The sequence below is a fragment of the Zalophus californianus genome, chromosome X (genome assembly GCF_009762305.2).
Source record: "Zalophus californianus isolate mZalCal1 chromosome X, mZalCal1.pri.v2, whole genome shotgun sequence".
Classification (NCBI taxonomy): Eukaryota; Metazoa; Chordata; class Mammalia; order Carnivora; family Otariidae; genus Zalophus; species Zalophus californianus.
The window spans coordinates 54,576,547-54,589,193 of record NC_045612.1 but is presented as its reverse complement, the minus strand read 5'-3'; the positions used below and the strand labels follow the sequence as shown (position 1 = coordinate 54,589,193).

The 12,647-nt window shown below is 38.1% G+C and overlaps 1 protein-coding gene across 3 annotated transcripts in view; it reads left to right on the top strand.

The window, feature by feature from the left end:
- The window catches only part of FAM133A (family with sequence similarity 133 member A), a 63,315-nt gene extending 50,906 nt beyond the window's left edge, over positions 1–12,409 (top strand). For all 3 annotated transcript variants that reach the window (XM_027607266.1, XM_027607265.1, XM_027607267.1), the window contains exon 3: positions 10,770–12,409. In XM_027607266.1, coding sequence (XP_027463067.1) covers positions 10,870–11,616 — 747 coding nt within the window. In that variant the 5' untranslated portion in view covers positions 10,770–10,869 and the 3' untranslated portion in view covers positions 11,617–12,409. The remainder of the gene's footprint in view (positions 1–10,769) is intronic.
- Positions 12,410–12,647: the final 238 nt, after the last annotated feature.

Genomic DNA, 12,647 nt, shown 5'->3' with positions numbered 1-12,647 from the left:
CAACTCTAGTTTCATTGATCTGTTCTACCAGGGTTGTTCTGTTTCTATATTATTTATTTCTACTCTAATCTTTATTATTTCCCTTATTCTGCTTGCTTTAGGTTTAATTTGTTCTTCCTTTTCTGGGTCCTTTAGATGTATAAGATTAAGTTGTACATTTGAGACTTTTCTAGATACTTGAGGTAGGCCTGTATTGCAATATATTTACCTCTGAGGACCACTGTTGCTGCATCCCAAAGGTTTTGGACTGCTGTATTTTCATTTTTGTTTGCTTCCCTGTGTTTTTTTTATTTATTCTTTAATTTCCTGGTTAACCCATTCATTCTTTAGTAGGATGTTCTGTAACCTCCATGTATTTGTGGTCTTTCCAAATTTTTTCTTGTTGTTGAATTTAAGTTTCATAGTGTTGTGGTCTGAAAATATGCATGGTATGATCTCAATCTTTTTGTACTTGTTTAGGCCTGATTTGTGACCCAGCATGTGATCTATTCTGTAGAATGTTCCATGTGATGTTCAGTCCAAAAGAATGTATATTCTGCTTCTTTAGGATAAGATATTCTGAATATGTCCATTAAGTCCCTCTGGTCTTGTTTGTTTGTTATTCAAAACCATTGTTTCTTTGTTAATTTTCTGCTTAGATGATCTGTCCATTTATATAAGTGGGGTATTAAAGTCCCCTACTATTTTTGTATCATTATTGGTTAGTTTCTTCATGTTTGTCAGTTAATGATTTATATATTTAGGTGCTCCCAAGTTGTGGGCCTAAATATTTACAATTATTAGATCTTCTTGTCAAATAGACACCTTTATTTTGATAAAGTGCCCCTCACCATGTCTTATTACAGTCTTTGTTTTAAAATCAACTTTGTCTGATATAAAGATGGCTACTTCAGCTTTCTGTTGATCTCCATTAGCATGATAAATTGTTCTCTATTCCCTCACTTTCTTTTTTTTTAAATTTTATTATGTTATGTTAGTCACCATACAATACATCAGTAGTTTTGACGTGGTGATCCACGATCCATTGTTTTCGTATAACACCCAGTGCTCCATGCAGTACGTGCCCTCCTTAATACCCATCACCAGGCTAACCAATCCCCCCTCCCACCTCCCCTCTAAAACCCTGTTTGTTTCTCAGATTCCGTAGTCTCTCATGGTTCATCTCCCCCTCCAATTTCCCTCCCTTCATTTTTCCCTTCTTTCTCTTAATGTTCTCTATGCTATTCCTTATGTTACACAAATAAGTGAAACCATATGCTAATTGACTTTCTCTGCTTGACTTATTTCACTTAGCATAATCTCCTCCAGTCCCAACCATGTTGATGTAAAAGTTGGGTATTCATCCTTTCTGATGGCTGAGTAATATTCCATTGTATATATGGACCACATCAGGGAAATTCAAATTAAAACCACATTGAAATACCACCTTATACCAGTTAGAATGGCAAAAATTGACAAGGCAAGAAACAACAAATATTGGAGAGGTTGTGGAGAAAGGGGAACCCTCTTACACTGTTGGTGGGAATGCAAGTTGGTACAGCCACTTTGGAAAACAGTGTGGAGGTTCCTCAAAAATTTAAAAATAGAGCTACCCTATGACCCAGCAATTGCACTCCTGGGTATTTACCCCAAAGACACAGATGTAGTGAAAAGAAGGTCCATATGCACCCCAATGTTCATAGCACCAATGTCTGCAATAGCCAAACTCTGGAAAGAGCTGAGATGCCCTTCAACAGATGAATGGATATTCCCTCACTTTCTATCTGCAGGTGGCTGTTGGTCTGAACTGAATCACTTGTAGGTAGAAGATAGATGGGTCTTGTTTTTTGTTTTTGTTTTTTTGTTTTGTTGCTGTTGTTGTTTTATCCATACTAATGCCCTATGTCATTTGTTTGGAACATTTAATCCATTTACATTCAGAGTGATTACTGATAGATATGAATTTAGTGCTGCTGTATTACCTGTAAAGTCATTGTTTCTGGAGATTTTCTCTCTTCCTTTCAAGTCTTTGTTGCTTTTGGCCTTTCTTTTGCACTCAGAGTTCCCTTTAATATTTCTTGCAGGGCCGGGGCGCCTGAGTGGCTCAGTCGTTAAGCGTCTGCCTTTGGCTCAAGTCATGATCCCAGGGTCCTGGGATCGAGCCCCGCATCGGGCTCTCTGCTCAGCAGGAAGCCTGCTTCTCCCTCTCCCCACTCCCCCTGCTTGTGTCCCCTCTCTCGCTGTGTCTCTCTCTGTCAAATAAAATAAAATCTTTAAAAAAAATATTTCTTGCAGGGCTGGTTTAATGTCACAACCTCCTTTAGTTTTTGTTTGTCTGGGAAACTCTCTCTCTTTCTGTTCTGAATCACAGTCTTGCAGGAGAAAATATTCTTGACTGTATATTTTTCTCATTCAACACACTGAATATATCATGCCGCTCTCTTCTGGCCTACATAGTTTCTGTACACAGATCTGCTGCTAAATTTATTTTTCTTGCCTTGTAGAGTAGGGATTTCTTTTCCCTTGTGCTTTTGGGATTCTTTTCTGAACTCTATATCTTACAAATTTTATTATGATATGTCTTGGTGTTGACCTACCTTTGTTGATTTTGATGACAGTTCTCCTCCTTCCACATATTAGGGACATTTTCAGCTGTATTTGCTCAAATAAGCCTTGTGCCCCCTTTTCCCTTTCTTCTTTTTCTGGGGCTCCTATGATACGAATATTATGTTTCATGTAGTTGCTGAGTCCCCTAAGTCTATATTCATGATCTAATATTTTTCTTTCCTTCTTCTTTTCATCTTCATTTTTTCCATAATTTTATCTTCTATCTCATTCATTTCTTTGCTTCTTCTATCCTTGTGGTCATTACGTTCAGTCTATTTCGCATCTCAGTTATAGTATTTTTTTATTTCAGCTTGACTAATTTTTACATCTTTTATCTCTGTGGTAATGGACTCCCTGGTGTCTTTTATGCTTTTCTCAAGCTTAACTAGTATCCTCATGATTGTTGTTTTAAATTCTGGTTCAGACATATTATTTATATCTGTTCTGATTAGGTCCCTGGCCATAACCTCTTGTTTTTTCTTCTGGGATTAATTCCTCCACCTTGGCATTTTGTGTAAGTCTGTCTTCCATGTGTTAGGAAAGGCTGATATTTGTACTGATCCTGAGAGTAATGCTATATTAAGAAGGGACCATATACTCTCCAGGGCCTGAAGCTTCAGGAAGTGTTTCTGGCGTATGTGGTGTACACTCTGCTCTTATGTTTTGGCCACTGTCTCCCTCATTCTGTCCTCTGCAGAGTTTGTCCTTGCCTGCAGTTGGGAGTGTTTGAACCTTATCCACTGTGTGGCAAGTTTTAACTAGGTGTGTTTTGGTCTGCTTGTTGGAAGAGGCTAGATCATATTTCCCCTAAAGCTGAAGTTTTGCAGCACTCTGTGGTCTTGATGGGTGCAGGGTCTTGTGCTGTTCTTCTGGGGGAGGGGCCTGCTGCTACTCTGACTCTCAGACACACTTGCCCTAGTAAAAAAGCACCTGCAGAATGCAGGGAGGTGGAGATTGATGGAAGCAGCTCAAGTCTCCACTATGGGCACTATGCTGCTCACTGAAGTCCTTCGTGCTGATGGGCAGGGGTAAAAATGGTATCAGCCATGTCTCTCATCCCCAGACAGGGGAGTTCATGTCTGCCACTGTTCAGGAAGCCCTTGCAGAAGAGTGAAAAGTTCTCCCCTCATGGGTCCCAAACATCCCTCAGATCCCTGTCTTCTCCTTATTTGTGTCCAAGCCATCTGCTCACAGAGCACCTCAGTGCTCCTATATTTTATGTGAGGTATGCATGCTAGCTGAGTTTCAAAACTCTAAACTTTAGGGACCTGGCATCTCACAGACCAGTGCTGATCCTCTGGGGAAGGGTCTTGCTGCATTGTGGCTGTTGTTGATTTGTCCCAAAAGGGCAGCTGCATGGACATATAGGGCCTTGGAGTTTATGGTAAAGTGCAGGAAAGAGCTGGTGTCTAGATTAGCTCCCCTCAGCAGCTGCCTCTGCTCCTATGCTAATGAATGGGGCAGCTCAGTGGTGCCCATCAGCTCTCTTGTCCCCAGAGAGGCAGTGCCACCTCCTGGAAGAGAAACTCTCTCTCCCAGTGCATCCCAGGGGATCCTCAGACCATGTTCTCCATTCCTAGGCCTCTGCCCTCCTCCACTGGAGCACCTTTACATCTGCCAGGCTCCACCCTGGCGATTGCATGGACTTTTAAAACTTCACACTTTGAGCTCTGCTGCTTGTAAAAACTTGTGATTATCAGCCCCTCTTGTTTTCCCAGTCAGTGGTTTTGGGGAACTGTTTTTCTTGCGCAATGCCTTGTACCGCCCCCACTCTCTCCTTTCTCCCTGATCAGGACTCCCTCCCCTCTAAAGCACCAGCAATTCTTTTTTCCCCCAAATCCCATCTCCACACCACCTACCTTCCACAGTGTGGCCTTTTTCCTCCCTCTAGTTGTGCATTTTGTTCTCTTACCTCAGATCAATTCCCTGGTTGTTCAGAATGATTTGATATTTATCTAGCTGTGTTCCAGGGATGAGGCAAGTATAAAGTCCTCCTACTACTCTGCCATTTTAACTCCTATCCAGATCAAAAGGGATAATACTCAAATTATCAGCAGGACTGTCAAAATTTGTATCTAATCTCTATACAAAATTAGCATACTTCATACAAATAAATAGGGATATAGAGAATCAAGTTTCTCTTCTGGAATAGAAACAAAGAATTTTAAATTCTAAAGCAAAGATTATTTGAGCAAGAGAACTTTGTTGGTGTTACTTTTTCTTTTTTCTCAGTGTGCTTAATCTTCTGAGAAAAGACCACACACATTCTGCAGTTTTGAAGGCCTCCCACACTTTCCTGGTGTCAGCACCCTCTCTGGAATTTTAGTTATTGGTCTCAAAACTTACCTTGACCTGCCTTAATTTTAGTTGACCTTGGCACCTACCACTGAGTGAAAATGAAGGCCATTATGTGAGAAATACTTCATCATTTTCCCTTTCATTTCTCCCTCCACAAAACAAAACAAAACAAAACAAAAACCTGCACCTATACCATTTCTTTATTTTTTGCCTCTGTTCTTGCTAGAAGAAGCATTTCCTACCTGTGACTTTGAGTCCTCTCTGCTTTCTCTACAGTTTTGCCACATTAGTTATTCCCTCTGTTTTCTATCTTCTTTTTTATTTTCTTTAAACTCTCTCATTATACACCATTCTTCTTTTTTTTAAAGATTTTATTTATTTATTTGACAGAGAGAGACACAGCGAGAGAGGGAACACAAGCGGGGGGAGTGGGAGAGGGAGTGGGAGAGGGAGAATTTTTTTAAGATTTTATTTATTTGACAGAGAGAGACACAGCAAGAGAGGGAACACAAGCAAGGGGAGTGGGAGAGAGAAGAAGCAGGCTTACCGCTGAGCAGGGAGCTGGATGAGGGGCTCGATCCCGGAACCCTGAGCCACCCAGGTGCCCCTATACTCCATTCGTCTTGTCACCCTGTGAATCTGTTCAAGTTTCTTCAGTGACAAAAACAAATACAAAAAAAAAATCATTTTCTTTAATTCTGCATCCTTCATGATAGTTACCATCTTATCTCTTTATTTTTCTTCTCAAATGTATCTTTATACCCTATATCTCTACCTTCTCACCTCCCATTTAGTCTTTAAAGTCTTTAACCTGTGGTCTTCTGGCTTCTGCACTCACTATTTAATTGAAATTGTACTAGCAAAGGTTACTAATGATTTCTTCATAGCTAAATTTAATGAATATTTTCAGATTTTATCTTACTTGATCCATCTGCTGTATTTAATATTGTCCATGATATCTTTTCTTTTCTGGATTTTTAAAGGTAAAGATGACACCTGCTCATTGTAGAAAATGTAGACATTATAGAAAAACATACAAAAGGAAATTCTGCCTCCCCAATATGCAGAGATAACTGATGTTTACATTTGACAAACTATTCACTCAACAATATGTTATGGATATTGTATTCCATTGTATATGTACAATATAATTCACTTAAGCTGTTTTATATTTTTTAAATTTTAGTGATTTTATTTATTTATTTATTTATTTATTTAGAGAGTGTGTGTGAGCAGAGACAGGGGCAGAGGAAGAGGGAGAGAGAATCTCAAGCAAACTCCACGCTTAGCACAGCCTGATGTGGGGCTCAATCCCTTGACGCTGAGATCATGACCTGAACCAAAATCAAGTCAGACACTTAAATGACTGAACCACCCAGGAACCCAAAACCTGTTTATTATTGATGGACATTTAGTTTTTTTCCAATTTTTTTGATATTTAAAAATTGCTCAAATTGAATTCATGAACACACATCTTTGAGGGTTGTTGTCCTCACCTTGAAACTTTATTCTCCTTCCCTATGTTTCTGTAACTCTTACTTTTTTTTCTGATAGCAGTCTAGCTCTTAACATTCTAGCTAATTTTCTGAAGTCTTATTTATAGGCTTTACTCTCTCTGGCAACCTCTTGCATCTTGTTAAATTGGATCCAATGCTCAAGTCTTTTTTCATTTGAAATCTCCCCAAGGTAATTTAATTTTTCTCTCATGTCTTTAGCCTTCACTCAATGACTGCCAATCCTACATCTCTAATTCAGGTCACATTTCAGCATGCCAACACCCATACATCTGATTTTCTACATGCAGCTTCATTCAGATGTCTCATAGGCACCTCAAACTTTATGAATCCAATACTGATTGTCAGTACTGATTGTAGACCTTTCCTTAAAGTCTGCCATTTCCTATATTACCCAGTCATTGGCATTGCCTTATATCTAGTCTCAGAAGCCAGAATCTTGTCCTTTCTCGCTCTCACACTTTGTATTCAATTAGTCATTATTTTTAGTGTAATTATTTCAACATTTTTCATGTATCTTCCCCTCTCTATTCAAAATACTGCTGATTTTATTTTAGACCCTTTCATTTGTCTGAATGAATACTTAAGTGATCTCATTGCCTTCATTCTTACTTGCATCCAATCCAACTTCCATGCTATAAAAAATTGTTTTGTAAACACTCAAACATGGTCATATCATTCTCCTGTTTAAAATAGTCATTATCTCCCAGTTAACTTCACTTTAAGTCTCATAGAATGAATTCCAACATCATTAGCATCACATCCAAAGTTTTTATGAACTGATCTTTGCCTATCTTTCTAGATGACATCAGGACTAGGTCTCAAGGAACTGAAGTTAGAATGGATTATGCTATTCTAAGTGTCCAGTAGCAGAGAGAACCAGCAAGTTGAATATGAACTGAAGTTTTTAAGGGCTTTTGATGATAAGGTCAGGGAACAATAATACCTGATAGATATTTAGAGTATCAGTCAGAATGAAAATCACAGAAATACCTAAGAGGAGCTGGACAGAACTGAAAGGGAAGGAGAATATCATGAACACAACAAATCAAATGCAGTAAACTATCACCAAGAGTCACTGTAACATCTGTGACATTGAGCTTATGATGACTAGGTATGTTTGGTTGATTTAAAGGGTTAGAGTCAGGATGGAGATTGACAGGAAAATCTATGATATATCTGATTATCTTTTCCTTCTCTTTAAAGGACTTTGTTGGCTTACTAACAACTATATATTTTAGAGGGGCTCTGTGATCAGGCTATTTCCTGTCCATGAAGCCTCACTTCTAGCCACTGCTTTCTTGAAATTTAGGCTGCATCAACACTAAACACATGGTGCTCTTTCATATCCCTGTTTGTTTTTTTTTTTTCACATTTTGTTTTCTCTGCCTGGAATGTCCTTCATGTCTTAATTTGCAGGATAAACTTTTATTCTTTAAAATCCTGTACAGACATTACCAATTCTAGGAAGCTTCTCTAAATGCCCCTTTCTCCCAGAGCCATACACCCATCTATCCATTCATTTGTTTGTTTATTACTGAACCAATATTTATTGAGTACTTAATGTGAGCCACATGGCATGTTAGATACTAGAAACACCATGGTGAATAAGAAAGATTAAACATAGCCTTCACTCTTCTTGGCCTTATATTTAGTGGTGGATACACACACACACACACACACACACACACACACACACACACACACACACACACACACACACACATATCCAAATAACCAGACAAATAAAATAATCACCAGTTTGCTAAATGTTGTGCATAAAAGATGCAAAGATCTGTGATACAAAATAATTTGTATGAGGGGTAGATGCAAAGGCAGCATGCTTTAACATAAAGTTGATGCATATGAAGTTGCTGGTATTTGTTTCTGTCCCATCTATCTAATTGGCAGTTTTATGTAGTTCAACCTAATAGTTTCCCTACAGAGGAATTGACATTTAAACTGAGCCCTGGGCACCTTGGTGGCTTAGTCAGTTAAGCGTCCAACTTTTTTTTTAAAGCATTCTCCCTATTTATTTATTTATTTTTATTATGTTCAGTTAGCCAACATATAGTACATCATTAGTTTTTGATGTAGTGTTCAACAATTCATCAGTTGCCTATACCACCCAATACTCGTCACATCCTGTGCCCTCCTCAATGCACATCACCCAGTTGCCCCATCCCCCCAACCAGCTCCCCCTCTAACAACCTTCAGTTTGTTTCCTGGAGTCCAGCATCTCTCATGGTTTCTCTCCCTCTCTGATTTCTTCCCATTCAGTTTTCCCTCACTTCCACTGTGGTCCTCTGCGCTATTCCTTATGTTCCACATATGAGTGAAACCATATGATAATTATCTTTCTCTGCTTGACTTATTTCACTTAGCATAATACCATCCAGTTACATCCATGTCAGTGCAAATGGTAGGTATTCATCCTTTCTGATGGCTGAGTAATATTCCATTGTATATATGAACCACATCTTTATCCATTCATCTGTTGAAGGACATCTCGGCTCCTTCCACAGTTTGGCTATTGTGGACATTGCTGCTATGAACATTGGGGTGCATGTGCCCCTTCTTTTCACTACATCTGTATATTTGGGGTAAATACCCAGTAGTGCAATTGTTGGGTCATGCAGTCTGGTGCAGCCACTCTGGAAAGCATCCGACTCTTGATTTCAGCTCAAGTCATGATCTCAGGGTCATGAGATCAAGCCCCACATTGGAATCTGCTCTGGGCATGGAGCCTGCTTAAGATTCTCTCTCTCTGGGGCGCCTGGGTGGCTCAGTCGTTAGGCGTCTGCCTTCGGCTCAGGTCATGGTCCCAGGGTCCTGGGATCGAGCCCCACATCGGGCTCCCTGCTTCGCGGGAAGCCTGCTTCTCCCTCTCCCACTCCCCCTGCTTGTGTTCCCTCTCTCGCTGTGTCTCTCTCTGTCAAATAAATAAATAAAATCTTTAAAAAAAAAAAAGATTCTCTCTCTCCCTCTGGCCCTCCCCCCCTCTAAAAATAAATAAAATAAAATACATACATACATATGTACAAATAAATAAATAAGCTGAGACCTGAAGAATGTAGTAGCATGGGCCATGATGGCTAAGCTTGGAGCTTATCATGTTCCAGAAACCAAGAGAAGACAAGAAAAGATAGAATTGAGAAAAGGGGTGATGAAAGTGAAAGAGAGGGGTGCCTGGGTGTCTCAGTCAGTTAAGTGTCTGCCTTCAGCTCAGGTCATGATCCCAGGGTCCTGGGATCAAGACCCACCATCAGGCTTTCTGCTCAGCGGGGTGTCTGCTTCTCCCTCTCCCTCTGCTTACTGCTCTAGCTTCTGCTCTGCCTACCTGTGTTCTCTCTCTGTCAAATAAATAATAAAATCTTAAAAAAATAAAAAAAAGTAAGAGAAGCAGGGCAGATCATATAGGACCTTTATAGGAGTCTGGATTTCATTCTCATTATAATATAAAGCCACTGTAGTATTTGAGACCTGCTGGTTGTAGTGTGGGGCTGGAATGGAAGAGAGTAAGGGTAGAAATAAGGGTATCAATTAAGAGGTTGATGTAAAGAGGCAATATAGTGTTATGTTAGGTGTTCAGGGTTTGGAGTCAAGTTGCCTTGGTTTAAATCCTAGTTTGGACATTTATTAGTTGTTACTTTATGCAAGTTACTCAAATTCTCTAAGACTCAGTTTCTTCATCTGTGAAACAGGGATAATAATAGAATCATCCTCATATAATTAGTCTAGAGATTGAATGAGATAATCTGTTACAAAACACTAAGCAGTCCGGGCAGATAACACTTAATTGATACTAGAGATTAATAGTCCAAGTGAGGGATGATAGTGCCTGTACTAAATCAGTGACATATCTGGAAAAAGTGAATGGATATGAGACCTATTGTCAAGGCTTAAACAGCAGAATATAGTAATGGATTAGATATGAGACTTGAGGGAGAGGATTTTTCAGATATGACTCCTAGGTTTCTTTCCAAGTGGAGTGGATTGTGCTGCACTTTCTTAAGTTGGAGGAGATCTGCCTCATACAGAATTTAGCTATAGAAATTTCTCTTTTTATACTAAATAAGGCCAAATGAAAGAAAGAAAAACAGTATCATGTAATATAAAAGGAAATATTTATTTAAAAAATTAGGTAAGTCAGAATTGTACATGAGGTGTATAAAATACTTTATTTTATATCCATACCACAATATCTTAAGTATGCAAAAGTCTTAAATGTGTATATTCTTTGTTCCCAAGGTCTAAGATTTTGAAAATTTCTACAGTACTATATGATAGATAGTGAAAAATTAAGCTCATGTGTTTATTTTGTCTTATATTAAAGGCATTTTGTAACCATTCCTTTTGCTTCTCTAACAGAATGGAGCCTGCTTGATATACCAGCAGGTGAAGAACCAAAGGAGGGTTTATCTTTATTCTTCTTAGCATTGAGAGTCTGCTCTTGGAACCATCAGGCACCATGGGGAAGCGAGATAATCGAGTGGCCTATATGAATCCTATAGCAATGGCCAGATGGAGGGGCTCAACTCAATCTACAGGCCCAACAATACAAGATTATCTGAATCGACCAAGGCCCACCTGGGAAGAAGTGAAGAAACAATTAGAAAATAAAAAGAAAGGCTCCAAGGCATTAGCTGAATTTGAAGAAAAAATGAATGAGAATTGGAAAAAAGAATTAGAAAAAAGTAGAGAAAAATTATTGAGTGGAAATGAGAACTCTTCTAAAAAAAAAGAAAAAAAGAAAAAGAAAAAGAAGAAATCTTGTCGGTCTTCATCTTCTTCTTCATCAAGCTCTGATTCTTCAAGCAGTTCAGATTCTGAGAATGAGGAAAAGAAACAAGGAAAAAAGAGAAAGAAAAAGAAGAACCATTCATACAAATCATCAGAAAGCTCTACATATGAATCTGAATCAGAGAGCAAGGAATCTGTGAAAAAGAAAAAGAAGTCAACGGATGAAACAGAGAAAGAAAAGTATATTAGAAGTCTCAGCAAAAAAAGAAAGAAGACTTATCCTGAAGATAAACCCTCATCATCAGAGTACTCATCAGAATCAGAATATGAAGAGGAAGTGCAAGCAAAAAAGAAGAGAAGACATGAAGAGCGAGAAAAAGCAACAGAAAAAGCAAAGAAGAAGAAGAAGAAACAGCACAAGAAACATAGTAAGAAGAAGAAAAAGAAGTCAGGTTCGAGTCACAAGTCAGGATAACAAGAAAAAAATTAAGATTTTCCTATTTAAAAAAGCAAGGATTTAAGGAAAGTTCAACTGTGAATGTTAGGGCATATTTACCAAAATGCATGAATTTCCTTGTGTTTGTAGAATATTCCTGGACTGAGTGCCAGTCATATGCCACTGTGCCAGAAAGGGCCATAATCATTGCCTGCAGCATAAATATATAATTTTGTTTGTGTGTTTTCCCTTCCAGGGTTAATTCTTCTGAGATCTAAAACCCTGTTGCTCATACTAGTGGTTAAAACATTTGGATTTTGAATTAAAATGTTTTAGATAATAATTTTCACCCCCCAAATGTATCTAATTTGGATATATCTTTAAAATATAATCAGAAATATCTAGACAACTATAGTTGACATTTTTGAAGCATGGACTTAATGATATCTCAGAATCCTTACTTTTGAAGATTAGTTTATTTTACTTCTTAATAAACTTTAGTTTACATGGGGAAAGGGCTTGTGGGGGAAAAAAGAGTTTGCTATCACTTTGGCTAGCTGAATAGTGTGCCTTTGATCTTTACACATCCTATTTTTGCCAGTGCAGTGGCCATTCTTTTCTTATTTAGTGAAATTCTGGAATGTTATATGCTGCTTCAAGTGAATAAGAGGACAGAAAGTATAAGCCCCCAGTTCTATGAAATTTACCTCCACTTTAGCAGTACTGAATAATATTTAGCATTAGAGTGTTACATTATTTGAATTAACTTTGATACCCTTTGGAGGGGAATCATTTTAAATAAACCCTGGTATTTTTTGATTAATAAAGATTCTGAAATATTTTGCATGTTTTATACTATTATTTTTTGATTATCCAGGGATATTCTATATAAGCAGTAATCCTTTTTATATGATTTATGCTTAGGATACAAGTTTGTAATTTCTTAATCTTACTATATTTCATTACTAGGTTTAATTGCACACTTGACAAAATATTTAGCATGTAAAAAGAAGGTTTTTAAAAAAATATTTAATGCCTTCATATTGAAGCTTGTTTACTCTAAGCAAGTT